Source organism: Hyaena hyaena, unplaced genomic scaffold, assembly GCF_003009895.1.
Source record: "Hyaena hyaena isolate Hyena2069 unplaced genomic scaffold, ASM300989v1 scaffold_1169, whole genome shotgun sequence".
Taxonomy (NCBI): Eukaryota; Metazoa; Chordata; class Mammalia; order Carnivora; family Hyaenidae; genus Hyaena; species Hyaena hyaena.
Genome location: NW_024081803.1, coordinates 74,775 through 96,020, shown reverse-complemented (window position 1 = coordinate 96,020; position 21,246 = coordinate 74,775). Strand labels below are relative to the sequence as shown.

The following is a 21,246-nucleotide window of genomic DNA, read 5'->3' as shown; positions in this document are numbered from 1 at the left end:
GTGTGAGAAAATGATCTAGTTTCATTCTTCTGCATGTTGCTGTCCAGTTCTCCCAACACCATCTGTTAAAAAGGCTGTCTTTTTTCCATTGGATATTCTTTCCTGCTTTGTCAAAGATCAGTTGGCTGTATACTTTTGGGTCCACTTCTGAGTTCTCAATTCTGTTCCATTGGTCTATGTGAGTGGTAGACTTTTTATTGTAGATACACTTTCTGAATTGGATGAGAAGCTATACTAGTGGGATCCATGGCTAATTGGCCTTGCTTTGGTGGCCTTTGATGACATACCTGTCCACTTATACTGTTAATACTAGTAAAAGGTTAGAAAGATCTCTGCCACTCCCATTTTATTTTTTAAATGTTTATTTTATTTTATTTTGAGAGAGAGAAAGGGGGGGAGTAGGAAGGGCAGAGAGAGAGGGAGAAAGAGAATCCCAAGCAGGCTCCACACTGTCAGCATGGAGCCTGGTGTGGGGCTTGAACTCCTGAATCGTGAGATCATGACCTGAGCTGAAACCAAGAGTCGAATGCTTAACCAACTGAGCCACCCAGGTGCCCCACCACTATCACTTTAATACATGAGTTTTCCATTGATCTTGCCAAATGCCAACCTTTCCCAATCTTTCCCATCTCTCCACCTTGTGGTCCTCACTTATCACTGGGCTAACCCTATGGTATTCGGCCTGCAAGATGCATTGTATCCAATTTCCTCATTAGACCAGATTCAAGTGACAAATATGGTAATAATAAACTATCATACAAATATACTAGGGTCAATTGAGCGTCTCAGCAGGGTCTTCCTTAAATCTGTGTCTTGAAACTTTGAATAAAGATAAAAATAAAGATTATTCTAACATGTCATTTACACTGGTGGTGATGCTGGTAGTGTCTGCTGAAAGCTTTGCCAGTATTCTAGGCAGTGACAGGGTTTGGAAAGCAGTTGGCAGGGCAGGAAAAGTGAGACAGAGTGTCAATACCACAGTCCACCACTTACTGACTTTATGGCCTGGGGCAAATTCATTTCCTACCATGACCTCTTGATCGGTAAAGTGTGAATAGTAGCTACCTTTGGGGTTGTTGTAAAGGTCTAATGAGCTGCACATACACTTCTACAGCACCTTGCTTGTCACGTGATGGGTACTTGATACTGTCTGCCATTCAACAACTGCCACACTATGTGCTAAAGGGCAACAGGGAACAGAACAGACATGGTCCCTCTCCTCATGAATCTCCTATTTTTAACTGAGCAGACAGAACAAAAACAATGAGACCAATGACACATGTCAAGTGCTTTGAAGCAAACAAATCTGGTGCTGAGACCACAGATAAGGTGGTGAGGGGTAAAGAGAGCTTACTTTGGGCAGGAGTGTCAGGGAAATCCTCTACAGGGAGCTGACATTCAGGCTGGGTATGAACAAAGAGAAGGAGCCAACTGTGGGAAGAACAGAAGCAGCCTTCCAGGCAGTCGGAAAAACATATGCAAAGGCTCTGAAATAGGAAAAGCCTGATTTGTTCTAGAAAGTGAAGGACCCAGCATAGCTGAGGTTGGTGGTAGGGGGCGGGGGTGGAACATGATGTCAGGGGACCATGGAGAAGAAGTCAGAGACCTGATCAAGCAAGGTCTGCAGGGCCCCCACAAGGAGCTTGAGTTGATGCCAAGTATGCTGGGAAGAGTTACATAGGAAAGCTCTAGGATTGGACCTGCATTTAAAGAAGATCCCCTTGGGGCGCCTGGGTGGCTTAGTCGGTTGAGCGTCCGACTTTTGCTTAGGTCATGATCTCGCGGTTCGTGGGTTCGGGCCTCACGTCGGGCTCTGTGCTGACTGCCAGCTCAGAGCCTGGAGCCTGTTTCAGTCTGTGACTCCCTCTCTCTCTGACCCTGCCCTGCTCACGCTGTCTCTCTCTCTCTCTCCTAGAAATAAATAAAAACATTAAAAAAAAAAATAAAGAAGATCCCCTTTGCTGCTCTTCAGGGAGGAGAGCAAGAGCTGAGCTAAGAGATCCAGGGATGAAATTATGGGGTAGAGAGCATTTGGGAAATGATACCAAGTGCCTGAATTTGAGGGCTGTTCTGAAGATTGAACTAATTAGACTTACTAGAACTGGCAGTGATAGACAGAAAGGTGGTAGTTTCTCATTGGATATGTATAGACAGAAGAGACCTTATGGGGGAACAGGTTTGGGTGACTGGATCAAGAATTAGTAGCTCTATCTCTTTTCCTTACTTCTAGGTTTTTCTGATTCTTCCATGTGAACATTGGCAGGGGGTCGGGGGTGGGCCCCTTGTACCCACATAATACCTGAGTCTGCCTTTTTTGGTTAAGTGCACACTGAGGAGTTATCCTATAAGTAGGGCTCTGCTGACCACTTTTTCCTGGCATCACACCACCACCCCTTGTCAGATACCTACCACAGGCCAGGTGCTGTGTTGGGAATGGGCTTGCAAAGACATCTGCCCTTCAGGAGTTTATGGTCTGGTGCAGCACATTTTAAATTCTGTGATAGGTGTATATACAGAGGAGGGATATATAGCTGTTTCTGGGAGCATGAGAGAGTAGGTAACATTTGATCTGGATCTTGATGGATGAAAAGGAGCTTGCCTGAAAGAGAATTTTGGGGTCTCTTATGGACAGGGAAACCATAGGCACCAAGAAATGGACACCTGGGAGAGCAAAGAATAGACATGGAGTGAGTGGTCCTGGGCACCTAGAGCATAGGGCATATTGCAGCAAGTGTGGGGATAGATTGTGGTAGTGATGAGGATGATGCTAGCAATGCCGGTTAAGACTTTTGGGGCACTCCACTGTGTGCCAGAGACTAGTTTAAGAGGTTTACATGTGTTAACCCATTAAAGTCCCCTGGCAACCCAATGGTGGATACTTTTGATTGCTCCCGTTTTGTAAGTGATGATACTGAGGCCCAGAGACTTTAAGTAACAGCACGAGGCAACCACAAGGCTGTAAGCAATAGAGCTGGATCTTTACCTAGGTAGTTGGGCTCCAATAGCAAGGACTGCTGTGTCTGAGTCTTGAAGAGACAGGCTTAACGTGGGTTCTTGGGGAAGCAGTTACTGATGCAGGGAGGGAGCAGAGGCTGATATGTACTGTGGACCCATCAGCTCCATTTTGTATGTGTGTGTGCGTTTATGTATCTTAGGTGCAATTATACTGACAAGGGCAGAAGATGCTACTGCTGCTTCTTGCCCCTGAAATTTCTGCTCAGGGGTTAGCTTTTTGAAAGTGTTCTCAATTTTCCAGAGCATTTTGTGTATGCCTTCTCTACTAGGCATGCAGGGTGAAGACTTGCTGTCTTACTATGGAGCTAAGCTTGGCCTGATCAAGGGGTGAGGGAATGGGTCCAAGACCTCAAGTGGTTGAGATGGTAGCATGGCATCTATAGAATGTAGTTCAAATACCAAGCCTCAGCCGGGTAGGTTTTCCTACCCCCCACCTAACCATCAATAACCATGGTATCTAGGCCCAGAGTTATATAAAAACAAACATCTTTCCTAAGACAAGGAAGTATGAGAAAATATATATTAAACCCTGTCTTTAGACCCTGGTTTTCTTTTAAACAAATGCTGAGTTCTGAGATCCAATTAGGGCCTTTTCTTTCTGTTTCTTTGGTGTTAACCTCCATAATAGTCTTCTTTCTTAACTTCCCTGCTGGCTTCTCTTACATCAAAGCCCTTCTAGTGACTTGTACTTTAGCTTCTCATTTACTTCTTTTTCTAGCAAGAGCCCTGACTGCATCTCAGAGATTCACAAAGGCAAGTGTTCATTCCTGTTTCTCTGCTTCTTTTGAGCTAAACTGTCTTGGGCCTTTGTCTGCAGCTGCTAGTTCCTAAAACACTTCCTCCTTTCCTGAGTGAGGAAGAAATGCATCCCAGAGGAAACTTGTCCAGCATCAATCTCACTGATCAACTTTCCTTTCCATGTGAGGGACCAAGCTACCTGGTTTGAGCTTTCAGGTGAAGGGAAATCCCAGAGGGCTGCTTCTTAGCTGTCAGATGGCTTAAATAGCCCACCCCTCCGTCTTCCTCCCACAATGGAAAACTTCCATGTCCCTCTTCGTGGTAGGTTTCTTTTCACTTATTTGAAAAAATGCATTTCAGTCCCATTTGTATGGACATTAGCTGTCACTTTCTATGCCTGGGACACAAAAGTTAATTCCTTGATCATTTAGGATTCTGGTTAAAATTAGGTGAGCCTGCCACCCAAAAAGTGATAGTAATCTGATTGTGTTGCCTGAAGGTGATAGATCTACACCAGAGCTATGAATTTCCCACTCTGTTTTCTCATTACCAAGAAGTAAAACTGGCTGTTAAAACAACCAGCCCACTGCATCAAACAAATTGGATAATGAATTGCCTTGCCCAGAGCCATAGGGACCTTCCATGCCCCTCATTGCTTACCAGAGGATAGGGCCCCTCACCCTAGCTCATTCCTGTGCTGAGTTGGAGTCCAGGGTTTCAGACCAAGTTGGTACAGAGGTCTTCCAGCCTTTGATGGCAATTTCTAGGCCTCTTATCTCATGTCCGTGTCTTAACCAGGAGCATATAAAGAAAGGAAAAGATGTACAATAGCCCCTGTTGACTCCCATCTCCTGGCTGTCTTGTATCCTCACCTATAACTGAAATTAAGAGAGTCACACAGGTATGACTGCCTTCTCCAGCCAGAACCCAAACTTGGTCTCTCCCAGTTCCCCCACAACGGCCTCTCTCCAGCTGTTTCCTGTGTTCCTTTTGAGGAGATGTCCTCCTTCTCTCCTATGCAACATCTGCTTGGTGTCTGCGCACAGGGTTCCCTGACCAGCCAACTCCAGAGCACTGTCCTCTTCAAGAACCAATGGCTCCTTGTTAAACAGCACATTAAAGCCTTATGTTTTCAAACAGAATTTGAAAGCATTTTAAGCAGAAACATAAACCCTTTCAGTGCACAACCCACCTTGAATCTGACTATAGTTCTGAGGCCCTGACTGAGATTGCCCCTAACAACCAGCAAGAGAAAAAAAGAGGCAGAGTCCTTTACTCTCTCTCCCTTAATTGTAGTAGGAACATTATGTGTGAAATCTAGCCTCTTAAGTTCAAATTTTAAGTGCAAAAGACAATTTAGTATGTACATATAAAGGAGACTTCTTAGAGCAGCAGAAAAATATATGAGAATGGCAAACTAAACTGATTTCATTAGAGTTACCACAAATGAAATAGCAAGTGGCCACCTGGAAATGTTTGTGTGTCAAATTGCTAAAACACAGAGGGACTCAAGGCAGGCTTCCTGAGCACTCACAGGCTGACCAGTTCAACCTCACAGGGTTGAACTGCATCCCTCTAAGGGATGCAGATTCAAAAGCCTAAGCGGTAACTATAATTGGGCCATTTATTCACTTGTAACTATTAAGCACCTACAATGTGCCAAGCATGGTTCTAGGAGCTAGGGACCCATATAGCCATAAAAAAACAAAAAAACACACCAGAAAGCCCTGTCCTCACAAAGCTTACATTTTTGGTAGGGAGAGGCAAACAATGAACAAAACAAGTATTTTATTTTCTATATTAGAAAATGATGGGCACTAAGGGAGATGATGTTGCAGAGAAATGAGAGTGGAGCAGAGCCATGGGCAGTTTATAGTGAGGCAGTTTATAGTGGGGAAAGTTCCCTGGATAAGTTGACCCCTGACCACAGATGTGAGGGTAGGAGGGAGACAGCGCCATAGGTTTTGGAAGGAAGTGTGTCAGGAAGAGGGGACAGCCAAGGGCAAAGGGCTTGAGCTAAGAGAGTGCCTCCAATGGTCGGCTGAGATGGGTCTCTCAGCTGCTTCTATAATTTACCCTTGCCCAGAGGTCCTGACTGCGGAATTGTTCCTTATTCTTTTTTAGAAAATGTTTAAATAGAGCACCTGGGTGGTTCGGTCAGTTAAGCCCCTGATGCTTGATCTTGGCTCAGGTCATGATCTCAGTTTGTGAGTTTAAGCCCATGTCAGAGTCTGCACTAACAATGCGGAGCCAGCTTGGGATTCTCTCTCTCCCTCTCTCTCTGCCCTTCCTGTGTGCACACTCTCTCTTTCTCTCTCAAGTAAATAAATAAACCAAAAAGAAAAAAGAAAAATATTTAAATAGCTTTATTAAGATACAGTTTACATACCGTATAGTTCACCTAAATGAAGTGTACAATTCACTTACATTAGTATATTCACAGAGTTGTTAAAATCACTCCAATTCATCTGAGAATGTGTCCATTGCTCCACAAAGACAGTCCCCCCTTTCAGAGCTGCCCCCATGTCAGGTCTTCCCTGGGTTTCCCTGCATAGGGAAAAGGGTCACCCTAGGTGGTGAGTCGGCTGTGATCCCAGGCAAATCCCTGCAACCTCCATCTTCTCTGGGCCTGGCTAATGCCCAGAGTGAGTGAGGGCAGGAGGGACTCCTGAAGACCCTTTCAGACCCAGTAGCCCGTGACTGCAAGGAAGGGAAAAGTGAAATTAGGGCAGTAGCGATCTTTAATTAGGCTTGACATTCACATTAGAGACAATTGCAAACTCTAAGCCTCGCGGGAACTTCGAGCTCCAGGAAAAGACTGCAGTTAAGTGATCTTCAAAAGATCTTTTCTATTCCTTAAGATTTTCAAGGAAAGAAAGCCCATGAGTTCTACAAGCAATGCCTTTCTGTGTCACCATCTCTCACCACTGGGGAGGGACAGAATGGCAGAGACCCTGAGAAGGAAACCCCCAGGGGTGACCTCCATAGGCTGTTCCACTTCCTGCATGGTTACGGGTGAATCACTTGCTCTGAGCCTCAACTTTTTCATCTGTAAGATTTACCCCCAGGGACCTCTTCAAGTCTAGACCCAGTTGGAGACGTAAGGCTGGTCAGGACATCAGGGGGAGTTCTAGGCTGTGGCATTCACTCTAAGGCCAACCTGAGGTAAAGATGGGTCTAAAGCTGACCAGAGGAGAGCTGAGTCCTCTATTAATTCTAGGCCTTCTTGTGCATTCAGACCCCATACACCCCAAGCTGTCAGACCCTGGAGTTGAGGAGCCTGCCAGTTGGAAAATCTGCCTACCTATGACAACATGGGAGCCCTGTCATTTCCTTTACCCTTCACCCGTCACCAGTGACAGCCCAGCACATTGAGTCCTCTACTGTTTGTCCACATGGTGGTCTCCTGCGACCATCACTTGCAAGACAAGGTGCTGCTCCTATTTTGCAGTGTAGAAAGCTCCCAGCATGGACCTCATAGGCTGGCTTCACACACCTGCTCTGCACATAGGAGCTGCATCCTTTCCAACAAGGCCTTCACCTCTTTGAGCCTTGGGGGTTCTCATCTATAAAGCACCGCTCATAGCTCCTGCCTCAGGGAGGTTTTGTCAGGAGGAAGTGAAATGCATTTGTTCTTGGCACAGAGGAGGCACTCGGACAATGGTGGCGAGTATTTCTACTGCCTACCATGGGAGGCACACATTGCTGCCATCCTCAGCAACTCTCTGATTAGACCACGTCATTTCACCTGGAAGGCTTTTCTCATCCAGGACCACTGACCATGGAGAATTTGAGCTAAGGGGCCAGGACCGCTCCCAAGTCAGCCCCACACAGGCACGCACCAACCTCACCTGCTCAGTAGTCCTGCATCCTTCTGCCAAATTGCCCACCTAAGCTGCCATGGAACTAAAGAGTATCTGAGAGCCACCTGGCGCCCCTTACTCCTCCTGAGCTTCTGCCATCATTTTGTCCAATTAATCAAGGCCTGTGATCCTCAGGGCCTCAGTGGCCCCAGATAAAGGAAACCAAGACCATTTGGGCTGACAGAATTTCTAGAGCTTTGGCAACCATATCTTATCCCTCGTCACAGGAGGTAGCATCCACCCCGACCCTCAGCCTTTTAAAAAGATTTTATCAGCTCAGGGGCACCTGGATGGCTCAGTCGGTTAAGTGTCCAACTTCAGCTCAGGTCACGATCTCTCACTTCGTGGATTCAAGCCCTGCATCAGGCTCTGTGCTGACAGCTCAGAATCTGGAGTCTGCTTTGGATTCTGTGTCTCCCTCTTTCTTTGCCCCTACTGCTCACTATCTCTCTCGCTCTCCCCCTCCTCAAAAATCAATAAACATTAAGAAATTAAAAATTAAATAAAACAAAAAGATTTTATCAGCTTCTAAATGGCTATAACTTTCCAAGTCCCCTCCTACGCAAAGCCTGCAGCCCCTGCACCATCAGGTTTCTGAAGGGTCAGGGGACAGGACGAGGAGGCTACAGTGAACTTTGCCTGGAGAAGTCTCATCTCTTCCTGTAAGATTCCAAACAGGCCAGGAACAGCACTTTTGACATCCCATGGCAAAATTCAAAAACTTGAAGTCCTAGATTTTTCGAAACCCAAAACAAAGCTAGGAAGCTGAGCTGAGCAGTCTCTAAAGCCACTCCAGTTCCATGTTGAAGCTTTCTGCCCCCTCCGACTTGGCTGTTAATTCAATTTACTGTCAGTAATATCAAAACTTAATAAGAGCTAGGGCACCTGGGTGGATCAGTCAGTTGAGGCTCTTGATTTCAGCTCAGGTCATGATCCCAGGATGGTGGGATCGGACTGTGTCGGTCTCTGTGCTGACATGGAGCCTGTTTGGGATTCTCTCTCTCTCTCTCTCTCTCTCTCTCTCTCCCCCCTTCTTCCACTCAAGCACTCTTTCTCTCTCTCTCCAAAAAACAAAAAGCAAACAAAAAAACCCCAAAACAAACAAACAACAACAATAACCCAAAACTTATTAAGAGTTAATGCACATGAGGCATTTTACAATTTCCAAAGCACTTTCCATTTATCAGGCTATCGCACCTGAATAGCAGCTCCAGGAAGCAGGCCTTACTGACATGTCTTCTGAGCCCTGGGATTCAACATTGTTGACATAACTATCATGTAGGCACATCTTTGGTACCATGGAATATGCAGTATGTGTTCAATACATCTATTTACACTATATATATTCTTTTTTCTATATATAGATATATGGATATATTCACACTATATATAGGTATATGAATATATATTATAGCATGTATATATATCAAAGATGTGCCTGTATGTTTTATATTCATAGCTTATTGAATACTCCAAATTCACACTTTTACCCATGGTTCACAAACAATATGCTAAGCCCAGACCTGTGTGTACCAGGGCCCGTGTCCTTTCTAGAGCATTCGTGACCTGGGTTAAAATGCACTCATTCTGGGAGCATGAGGGCATTGAGCCTCTTTGGCCATTTGCTCTTCAATGAGAAGGGATTTACTGGAACTTTCCAGTGATGGCAGATGGCCTTCTTCACCATGTGTTCCAGGCCAGCCGGGATCTAGGCATCTGTGAGTTTTGTGCTACACCAGCTGAGTGGCTGACATTTGTTCTAGAATCTCTAAAGTTTGTCTTTCTCCAGCTGGCTGTGAAGATAATGTTTTGACAGTGCTGAGAGCATCTTAGAAAGAAGAGACAAGCAAAGCAGAGGGCTGGCTCTAGCTTTCCTCCTGCTGAGTCCTTTAAATATCAACGCTTGACCTTGAAGCTTCTTGAGGGGCATTCTGCTACCTTAGTGTGGTCCACCATGTTTCCAGACTGACTGCAAGCTCATGGTGTGCTGCTCAGAAAAGACTCGTCATATAAATATCAGACTGATGCTGTTCTCACAGCCTCTCCCAGTGTCATTGTCTATTACCCCACGGACCTCTTCCAGGATAGTCACTTCTCAGGGAGAACTCTCTAAAAAGCTTCAATCTCCAGCTACTAGACACACCCAAGTTCACAGTTGGTTTTTTGACTTACTGAAAATATTGAGGAAATAGGAATACGCTACCACAGGGCTTTTCAGCCTCAGCAGCACTGTACCCGGGGCCCAACAAGTCTTCACAGTGTGTTGGGGGGCTGTCCTATGCATTGTAGAATCTTAAGCAGCACCCCTGCCCGCTGCCCACTAAATGCCAATAGCACTCATACCCAGAGTTGTGACATTGCCACATGTCCCCAGTGTGAGGTGGGGGCAAAATCACCACTGTTGAGGACCTTTGTCCTGCTGTTAATTGGATGATTATGGGTATTTGGGGCTGAATGTGGCCCCTCTGGATTGGTTGGTTTACATGGAAGGGCACCAGTTGCTTGCCATTCCCAGGAGTCAGCAGGGCCCCAGACATTAAAGCGTGAGAATAAAAGGACATGCTTTATGCAGGAATCTCAGGCAAATCCTTTTACCTCTCTGAGCTTTGGTTGCCTCGTTGGTAAAATGGGGCACCAGTAGACATTTTACGAGATTATTGTCAGGGTTAAATGAAATAACATGTACAAAGTATGTTTCATAATGCCTAATACATGGGAAGCATTTAATAAATGTTCATTTCCTCTTCATCTCTCTCTTCTCCCTTTAAGAATTTCTTCTTGAAGGATGAAGGGATAAATGTTGGCTCCCAGGGAATTTTCCTCTCCCACGTCTAGGGCTAGAGGTGGGCACTTGTGATGGCTGGTGGGGTCAGAGGCCCTTTCCCTATGGGTCCACTTAGAAATCGGAGGATACTGTGGGCCATTTTATGAGAAAAATACCCACACAATTTTGTACATAGTTTCAGAAGGACCAGACAAAAAAGCTGCCCTGCCCTTGGAACATTTGGGTAAAGCGGGGAGGGGAGGTACCTGGGTGGCTCAGTAGGTTGAGCATCTGATTTTGGCCCGGGGGATGATGTCTCAGTTCATGAGTTGGAGCCCCACATGGGGCTCACTGCTGCCAGCATAGAGCTGGTTTTGGATCTTCTATCTCCCTCTCTCTCTGCCCCTTCCCCACTCGTGCTCACTATTTTTCTCTCTTTCTCTCAAAAATAAATAAACATAAGAAAGGAAGTAAGAGAGTAAGAGATAAAGTCTATCAAGGTGGTGGGAGAAATGCTAAGGTAGGAAATAAAGCATGGAAAGTGGGAGGAAACACTGGTGGTGGGGGGAGTTGCAGTTTTCAGTGTGATGGTCAAGGATGGCCCCACTGAGAAGCTGATCTTTGAGTTAAGGGCTCCATGAGGCACTTGGATATCTGGGAGAATGACATTTCAGGCAGAGGAAGAGCAAGTGCGTGTGCCCTGAGTTTGGGGGTATGCCAGGTGGACACCTGGAACTGAGGGGATGTGAGGAGCTGGTGGGAGGTGACCCCCTAGAGAGAACAAGGAGCTGTCTCATGTAGGGCTTTGCATGAAAGCCTGATGCCATGAAAGGAACTTAGATTTGCACCCACTACAGAAGGGAATTACTGAAAGGCACAAGAAGGAACTGACAGGTTACACTTGTAACTCCCAGGCCGTATCATATAGGGCCCTGAAGGCTTTTAAAAGGATCCACCGTGCCATTAACACTGAACAAGATGGCATGTCCATCCGGATAGGCTAGCCATGCAGTAATGGAGAATACTCCAACAATTCCGGTGGCTTAAAATGCTGACTCATTTCCTGTTTGTTGCAATATGTCTATCACAGGTTGCGGGTGGAGCGGCCTGTTCTTGGAGCATGGGAGAGCCTGGCCTCCCACTTGGAAGTGACACACATACTTCTGCTCATGTTTCCCTGGTCAGAGCAAGCCATAGGTGGGAACTGGAGCTCAGTAGGACAGGAATGCATATCTTCCCATGGGAAAGGTGCTGAAAATCAGGGACCACTGACAGCCTCTTGTGCCTGGAAAGCCATGCAGAGGGGCATACTTTAGCTTAGTCACTTGGCTATATAATGAATAGATTTCTGGGACAAGGGCAGATACAGGGTAATGAGTTAGGAAGCCATTACAACATGGAATAGAGATGTCACTGCTTTTGCACATACTGGGATACCCAGACAAGGCCTTTCAGAGGTGAGTCCTCAGTTAGGCAGACCCACAAACTTGACTTTTTCAGTGCTCACAGAGATGATCAGAGGGCTGCCACACAGTAACCAAAGTGATAAGAAATTGATGTATAAATCTAAATGTTCATTCATTAATCTGTGGTTATGGATGAGGAGACATACCTATCTTGGAGTTTAAAAAAGGAATCTGATTGGGGAACCTCAGTGGCTCAGTCAGTTAAGTGTCCAACTTTGGCTCAGGTCATGATCTCACTGTTTATGAGTTTGAGCCTTGTGTCAGGCTCAGTGCTCACAGCATGGAGCCTGGGGCCTGGAGCCTGCTTGAAATTCTCTGTCTCCCTCTCTCTCTGCCCCTACCCCCTTCAAAAGTAAGTAAATATATATATATATTATATTATATATATATATAATATAATATATATTTCTCCATCTGGAGAAAGACAATATAATATATAATATATGTATTATATATATATATAAAATATATAAAAAACTTTTATTTTTTTAAGGAGTCTGAGTTTTGGAGTCTGTGTTGAAATCTTAGTTCTACGATTTCTTAACTACCTGATATGGAAAATTTCCTTAGCCTGTGAGCCTTAGTCTCCCCAGTCTTCAAATCAGTCCCCTGCTTCAGATCTATTTGTAGGAAGAATAGTTGAGTTAATATCTGTCACATGCTTAGCATAGAGTCTGGGCCAAGGTACCTGTTCAGTAAAGGGAAGATATCATTGTTATTGAAATCTTTATTAGAGATTAGCAGATGACTATCAGCCTGGATACAGAGGTAATAAAGAGATATTTCCTACAAACCATGGTAAGACGATGTTCTACAATAGAGATTACCTCTGTAGTGGCCGAATTTTGTTTCTGTCCTCTTTGTCCCATCCCTCTGATGTTAAAGAGCTTTTTCTTCAGCCAGGGTATGGTATGGTATGGTTTCTCAGATGTCAGCTTTCCTGAGACCTTCCAATCTTCCCTTCCTGTGTTTATATCAGGCCACTTTGATTGCCCTTGGGTTTTTCCACATTAACTCAGCCACAAACATCTGTCAATCCTGAGGGTTACATCCACAGATGGTGGATGCCATCTTCTATTTTGACCCTTCCTAAGGGTCAGTCTGGAAATATCAAGGGTGTCTTAAGGTCACCCCATGTGGTAACCTCATATAGGAGTCACACTCTATCCAAATACAGAAATGTGATGACCACCCTGAACGCGTCAGATCTCGTCTTATCTTAGAAGCTAAGCAGGGTCGGGCCTGATTAGTACTTGGATGGGAGAAATGTGATGAAAACAAGGGTGTCAATGCTTGAAAATGACTGGAATGGGAAGGAAATGGTCAGATCTTAAATTATTTACCATGAATGTGTTTTTAGTAAAATTTTAAAAAGGCGATTATTTCCTTTGTTGCTTTCACATCAAGCCTACTAAATATAATTCTGACTGATTGCCAGTAATGCATCTGGTTTGCCTAGAAGTGTGGTGTTGGAGTGAAGAGGACAGCCATATGGGGCTCATCTAATGTACAATGAGGCCCACCAAATTCTTCAAGAAGGTTAATAGATCTGCCAAGTGGCATGCTGGTAAATGCTTAACAACCAGCTCTTAGCAGAATTGGGGGAACCCTGGTTTGTATCAGTTGCCAATTTTTGTGGTGTAAATATTCCCACCATGCCTATTTCAAGCCTTCAACATGACATCAGCCAGCCCACAAAATTCCTACAAATTTAACAATTGGATGTCATAAGCCAGGATGAGCTGGCTTGAGCACAGTGATCATGCCTGAGGAGCGAGATAGTCCTAAGTTTCATTGTTAGTGCTCTTGGTTCCCACCTGTGTAACTTTGGCTAAGTTACTCAATGTCTTTGGGCCTGACTCATAGGTGACATCTGTGGGGCTTGTTTTGTTCCCCCAGTGGCTGCCTGAATTGCTTCCTTGCTAAGTCTCCTGGGTGGAGGTGAGGACAGGAGACAGGCAGGAATGTTTAGAGAACCTCGCACACAGCTGTTTCATCTTTTTCCTGGGAGAATTTCCAAGAAGAGACTAAGATTTTTAAAAATGTAGGAAGATAGAGAGAGGTTGGAAAATGAAGAATTGTTCATCTAAAAGGAACTTGGTGTGGGGAAAATACACAGGGGGAATTTGAGGAACAGTTGATGGAGTTCCCCCAAGCATCAGCTTCAGGGAAGAGAGGAGGGTAGAAAGAGGTAGATGTTGACCTTGACATGCAGGTAGACAAATAGCCAGTTGAGCATGTTTCTTGGTTTGGGGAACCTCTAGGGGTACAATACCATACAAATTAGGTGAGTATGTAATTTCCAAACATGTCTGCAGCCACACTGAAGTCTCTTAACTTCAGACTCAGTTTCCTCACCTGTAAAATGGGGGTAATAGGTGAGCAAAGAAAAGATGCTATAACTAGGGGAGTTGCTAATGGTCCAGTGTGAAGAAGGGACAGGCTCCAAATGCCAAATGTTACACACAGTCAAGAGGAGAGACAAGTCATCTGCACGGTGTATTGAGGAATTGGTTGGTGACTTCAAAGAGAGTCAGCCCTGTTGGAGTTGGGGGTCAGGAGGCAGGGGTGCTAAGGGAGCAAGGAGATTACGCTCGAGAAGTTTGGACAAGAAACAAAGAGGGTGGGATCTCAACTGACTGTGACCCTTGGATATTGCATTGATGCCGCCAAATTGGGCCTTCCCTAATGACTACCCCTCCTTGGGAAGGGGTGTCCAACTGCAGATTGTAGCCTTTCTTGCTCTGTTCCATTGGTCGTAAGCTGTGGCCATTCCATTTCTGGAAATCTTAAACCCTGGTTCCAGTGATCAAAATCTGAAGGCCCCTTTCCCAAGCTTTTCTCGAAGAGAATGGCCTCCTAGGAGGCTCCAGCGAGGTGACTTCCTAGCTAGTAAAGCTAGGCTCCAGGCAGCTCAGGGGGCCAACTGCAAACCCCGCCTCCTGGTCTGCACCAAGAAAAGTGAGCTAGCTGTGAAGGTCACTGCCCAGAACTTGTCACAGCCAAACGTGAGGTGTTTAACAATTTCCAGTCTGATCTTTGGAATGCAGAAACTGATCGGGCCATAGTGCGAGCAAACCACAAGGCTCCCAGCCTATCTGAGAATTTCACCCAGGGGCCACAAAGTCCCTTCCAAGGCCAGTTCCTGTGTGCTTGGGTCTTGGCCAGGATAAAGCATTGACCTTTGGGCTGACCTCAGGCAAGACAGAAATCTTTCAAGTGAGCCACAGCAGTGAGGGAAAACCTTGCACCTCTTCCCTCTGCAATGGAATACACTGCAGGCCTTTGAAGATTAATCACTTGACAGAGGGAAAGCCATCTCACCAGAATCACCTCTTTCTTTGTAGCATGAATGTTACTGTCCTGACGAAGGTAGACTAGAATGCAAATTTGGTTTTTATCTCCAAAATCTAAGGTCTCTCTCAAATACCCATGGCTACTACACCTCTTGTCCACTCAGCAAAAGATTCAAATCCTTCGTACCCAGAGAACTTAGACTTTCTCTCCTGTCCCCTCACCAAGCCCCCTTCTGAAGCCATGTCTGGAGGGCCTGTTAGTACCGTGGTTACTTTCAGGGCCAATGAAGTCAGACTGTGAGTTTGAATCCTGACTCTACTTCTTGATAGATGTATGCATTTTGAAAAATGTCTTGGGGCACCTGGGTGGCTCAGTTGGTTGGGTATCAACTTCAGCTCAGGTCCTAATTTCATGGTTCATGAGTTTGAACTCTGTGCCAGGCTCTGAGCTGCCAGCACAGAGTTGCCAGCACAGAGCCTGCTTCGGATCCCGTGTCTCCCTCTCTCTCTGTCCTCCCCCACTCGCACTCTCTCTCTCTCTCTCTCTCTCTCTCTGTCAAAAACAAAATAAACATTAAAAAATTTTTTTAAAGAAAAATATCTTAAGTTTCTTCATCTAAAAAATGGAATTAGAGCACTGTATTAGTTTGCTAGGGCTGCTATAATAAAATAGCACAGAGTAGGTAACTAAAACAACAGACCTTTGTTTCTTCACTGTTCTAGAGGCTGGAAGGTGGAGACAGGCTTGGTTTCTCCAGAGGCTTCGTTTCTTGGCTTGAAGAGGGCCACCTTCTCCCTGTGTCCTCACATGGCCTTTACTCTGTGTGAACATGTCCCCTGGTGTTTCTGTATGTCCAAATCCCCTTTTCTTATAAAAACACAAGTTGGATTGGATTAGCGCCACCTCTCATGACATCATTTAACTTAATCACCTCTTTAAAGGCCCTATCTCCAAATGCGGTCACATTCTAAGGTCCTGGGGATTAGGGCTTTGACATATGAATTTTTTTGTGGGAAGGATGACACAGTTAATCCCATAAGAAGTACCTCCCACAAGGTTCTTCTAAATAATATAATGCATTTACATGGTCAGTGAATCATGCTGTGTTCTCTGGAGCAGTAAGGTATACTATTAGGGAGCACATCTGTCTAAAGCTCTCTCCCTCGCCTGCCCCAGTTGAGCCCCCAGAATTAGCTGGCTGCCCTGAAGCAACTTCTGCTGACAGTCCTTCAAGGAAGAGATGCTGTTATAGTCCTGTGGGTTTGTGGGGCCATGAGCTTTGTCCAGGGAAATGATGCAAATGTGGCAAATCATGAGACATTTAATCATTTGACCAAGTGTAACCAATGTACCAATGTCATACATAGATGGGGTCCAGACAAGTTTCTTAGAGGTGAGTTGATAACAAGTGTATCTAATGCTTTCTACCATTGGTTCTTGAGCAATTGGAGGGCAAATATTTCTCTGTGTTGAGCATCCAGCAAGAAACCCAACCCCCAAATGGCTTCTTAAAGTGTGCCTGTTTTTTCTGGGCTCCTCTCTAGGATGCCCATCAGCAGCACTAACTCTGGACCCAAAAAAAAAAAAAAAAATGTGTCTGGAGCTTTGCATAGAACAGGGAGTTCTTTGGTGAATGTGGTGAATTATAAAGTAGCCACACACCCAGACATTCTCCCTTCCAAAGGTCCATCTTGTCAATGCTACTAGTAGAGCGAGTGGGGCAGGCTTGGCATGGAATGTTGCCCCCACTCATGTTCCTTCCTGTCCCTTGCCATGCCCAGGCTCTGAAGAGAAGAGAGGCCCCAGACAAATGTACTCTTTTTGGTCTTGGGCAGGGCCTCTGTCCTGGGCATCCTGCACATGAGCCAAATGTCAGAAGTTCCTACCTTCCCTTTTCCCTTTAACTCAGAGCATTTGCACAATGCCAAGGATGTGGCCTGACATTCAAGGCCCTGAAGGACAAACAGCTTGGTGTTAGTATAGACACCTGCCATTAGAGAAGGTTGATAGCCTTTATTACAAATGACCGCAGGAAAGGTGCTACCTGGTGGGTCTCTGGAGAGCAGAGCTGACAAAGGTAGAGGATGCAGAAAAAATGGAGTGTTGGGACCAATGTGATAAGGCAGGCAGAGAGCTGCACTGTGGGCCTAACATTACTGCCAGTGGTTGTCGGGTAATCTTGGGCAAGGCACCCATACACCTGTATTTCTGCGTCCTGTTGAATGAGTGGGTTGAAGTGCATGGTCCATGAAGTTCCCTGTGGATATTCTGTTTGGTGATCTACAATATACCAAATTGGGACAGATAAGTTAAGACTGGGGCTGACGAGCAGTCCCACAGCTGAGTGCTCAGATGTGTCTCCCATGTGACTATAACCCAAATCCTCCTTGTAATTAGCATTAATGTCTTATGATGTTTGGGGAACATTCATGCTGTATTCTAGAGAACAATTCCAGAAGCATTGACCAAGATCCAAGGCAGTGTATGGGTCAGCTCAGAGAGAAAAAGTTTCTGTAATACTTCATGATGGGTGAAGCAGAAACAGAACACAGCCCTCAAAACCACAGGGACAGATCTGGAAATAGCAGAGGTAAACCAGAAGATAGAATAATGAGAGACAGTTATTTGTATTTAGCTTTGCTATGTGAGATTGATGGACATCTGAATTACTGTTTATTCATATTTGGCATGGACGGGGCTAATGTCACAACACACAGAATATCAAGATCAGCATGATGAAGACTGAGGGGCTGTCCTGCTTCTGAACCCCACGTCTGTTCAAAAGCACACCCAGAGTAAGACTGAATGAGACCACGCTTCGGCAAAAGATAAGCTGCATTTTCTTTCTTCTCGAGCTTGGCACTCATGTTTTTCTTTTGAACGGGAGGAGTAATACATCCTGATTTATTAGAAGGAACAAAAAAAATCAAAGCTTCTTCCTATTCAGCTTCTGTAGAACTCCCATCTGATTATTAAAAGTTATCTGTACCACCAAGATTATTAAAAGCAAGAAATGAGTTTACCAAGAGAGGGGTTGATGTCACAAAGATGTTTAAAAGGAACCTTCTGATGATGCTCCAGCATTCGTAATAAGCCTGGCACAGACTGCCAAGGTGATTGCACATTCCCTGCTCTCTGGAAACCTACAGCCTAAATCATGTGACTCCTAAGAGCAGCCATTCTCCTCCCTGCCCCAACCCACCAGAAAGTATGAACACAGGAGGCTCTGAAAGGTTAGCATGACCACTGTGACATGGTTATGGAGCACACATGGCCTCAGCAGATGCCGGTGAGAATGCCCTGTGCATACAAAGGGCAGAACAGGACACACAAAGTATCATGTTCAGAACTTTTCAGAAACGTGAGAAGTGTTTTCAAGATTGGCTTTCAAAATTGTGATGGTTTCTCCCCTGTTTGTTTTCAATCTTGGTTGCTATTATTATGAAAACAACACATACTCCTTGTAACAGTTGACAGTCTGGGGTTTTTTCTAGGCTCACTCCAACATAATCGTTTTTGTTATTGCACTACATTGTTCCGCAAGCTGTGAACCTAAGCATCTCTGTGAAATGTTGGAAGGAAGCTCTGTGAGGTGGGTGAGGAAAGCAGATGCAGGGAGGATGTAAAATGACTTTGACTCTTCACTGGGGCTTGGAGGGGTGTGGGGTGGTGAGCAAGGCCCAGGGAAAGACCAATCAAAGGCTGCAGGGCTGGGGCAGTTTAATGAGTCTTTTGATGAGACAGCATTCATGACCTCAACCAAATTTAATTGCATTTAGTTTTGAAATCTGGGGAGAAAGGAAAAGTGAAGGAGGCTCCTGATGGACGGAGTAGAGAACACGTGTGAGGGAGTCGAGGGGTGATGGGGAGTCTTGCCTGAGAGAAGATCGAATAGTAATACCTGACTAATAACTGGTTTCTGGGGGTGGATTTGGAGAGAATCTGGTAACTATTTGTTGTGTTCAGTTTGATTCAATTCAAATAGACAGCATTATAAATAACATTGCTCCATAGCGATTGAAGTATCACTGAAATGCAGGGAAATGACGAGCAGGGGTGCTGAGAGGAAAAGGCATGGGGAAAGCAGCAAGGATGGAGTGAGAATGAGAGAGCAAGGAGTGAATGAGAAAGGCAGCCACCCAAACAGACAGACAATCCCAGGGCTCTTGGTCAGGGTGGCCTTAGGCAGTGGATGGAGAAGCTAATGCAAAAGCTTTAGTTAAGAGGCATTGGGCGAGCTGATGAAAAGGCAAGAGAGATGCCAATGTCTTCCCAGTGGAGAATAGTTGTGCAACTTGGGGCAGTGAGCAAGCTGTCGGTCTTCACCATTGGTGATCCCTTCTACGGGCTCTTCTGAGAGCACAGGCTGCGGGGGACAGGGACACCAATCGTGGTCACATGTCAGTGTGCGACAAGGATCCCTCACAAGCTTGTGATCCCTTCAGACAGAACACGTGCTGTCTGACTAACAGCAGATGCAAGGAACCACCACAGTGGCCTCAGTTCTTGGCTCTCTGGGCAAGGCACATCAGCCCCAGCTTCACTCTTGACTTGTGGGTCCCCAGCAGTTCCGGATTGGGGCCTTAAAACTAAAAGTCGATCTCAAAAGTTGTCAGTTTAGGGAACAGCTGTGACTTCCGTGGCCTGTTCCTGATTGTGTGCTTCTTTCTCCCTCTTCCTTTAGACCTCGGTGTGTGTGGGAGTCTCCTCTACTGGCAGCCCCGCTGTGCCCCGCGCATCATGTCCAAGATTTTGACTGTGTGGGTTTGTGTCTTTCTGGCAGGTGTCTCCTCTGTGACTTCCCTGATGTCCCTGGCTTGGGTGCTAGCCTCCTATCACAAGCTGCTGCGGGACTCCAGGGACGACAAGAAGAGTATGAGCTACAGAGGGGCCCTCATCCAACTCTTCTGGCGCCTCTTCACCATCTCATCCAGAGTTATCTCTTTTGCCCTCTTTGCTTCCATATTCCAGCTCTACTTCGGGATCTTCGTGGTGGTTCACTGGTGCGCCATGGCCTTCTGGATCATCCATGGCGGAACAGACTTCTGTATGTCCAAGTGGGAGGAGATCCTCTTCAACATGGTGGTAGGGATCGTGTACATTTTCTGCTGGTTTAACGTCAAGGAAGGGCGGACTCGATATCGAATGTTTGCATATTATACAATAGTCTTGACCGAGAATGCTGCCTTGACGTTCCTTTGGTATTTTTACAGAAACCCGGAGACCACTGACTCCTATGCGGTGCCAGCACTGTGTTGTGTCTTTATTAGCTTTGTGGCTGGGATCGCATTGATGCTCTTATATTACGGTGTGCTGCATCCCATGGGGCCACGAGCTAAGATTTTTGCCAGCTCCTGTTGTGCCGAGCTGCTCTGGGGCATCCCTCTGCCCCCCGATGTTGAGCCCATGGCGCCTCAGACCCCTGGGTACCGGGGGACCCAGGTTACGCCTACCAGAGCCGTAACGGAACAACAGGAGGATCTCACGGCTGACACTTGCTTGCCCGTTTTCCAAGTGAGACCCATGGGGCCCCCGACCCCGTCGGGGCGTCCTTACCACCCAGAAGGGCCCCTCATTAAGATTGACATGCCAAGAAAGAGATACCCGGCTTGGGATGCTCATTTTGTAGACAGGAGGTTGAGAAGGACTATTAACATTCTGCAGTATGTCACCCCCACCGCAGTAGGCATTCGGTATCGAGACGGACCACTCCTTTATGAGTTGCTACAGTATGAGTCTTCACTCTAAGAGCATCTTGACCCAAGTTGAGAAGGGGACCTTTAAGTTTGGTTTGCGGTAAACACCGCTTACAAGAAATATAACCCTCCCTTCCCCCAATACACAAAACCACCACCACCACCACAACCACCACCACCACCATCACCACCAACAACGCTACAAAAAAAAAAAGAAAATAATTCACAACCCCTTCAGATAAGCTTTCTTTCCAGTCGCTGTATGTATACAAAGATATTCTCTATGTTTTGTAAGTAAAAACAAAAAGAAATTTTTCTTTTGTTTTTTACACATAAGAAACAGTATTGAAAAATCCCACACTATGGTTCATAGGGTGGAGAAGGAGGAGTTGTCTCCACTCCTAAAG

General features: G+C 45.7%; 1 protein-coding gene across 1 annotated transcript in view; it reads left to right on the top strand.

Annotated features, from left to right (window-relative positions):
- The window catches only part of XKR6 (XK related 6), a 311,416-nt gene extending 290,525 nt beyond the window's left edge, over nt 1–20,891 (top strand). The window contains exon 3 of the mRNA XM_039222643.1: nt 19,927–20,891. Coding sequence (XP_039078574.1) covers nt 19,927–20,891 — 965 coding nt within the window. The remainder of the gene's footprint in view (nt 1–19,926) is intronic.
- The last annotated feature ends 355 nt before the right edge of the window (nt 20,892–21,246 follow it).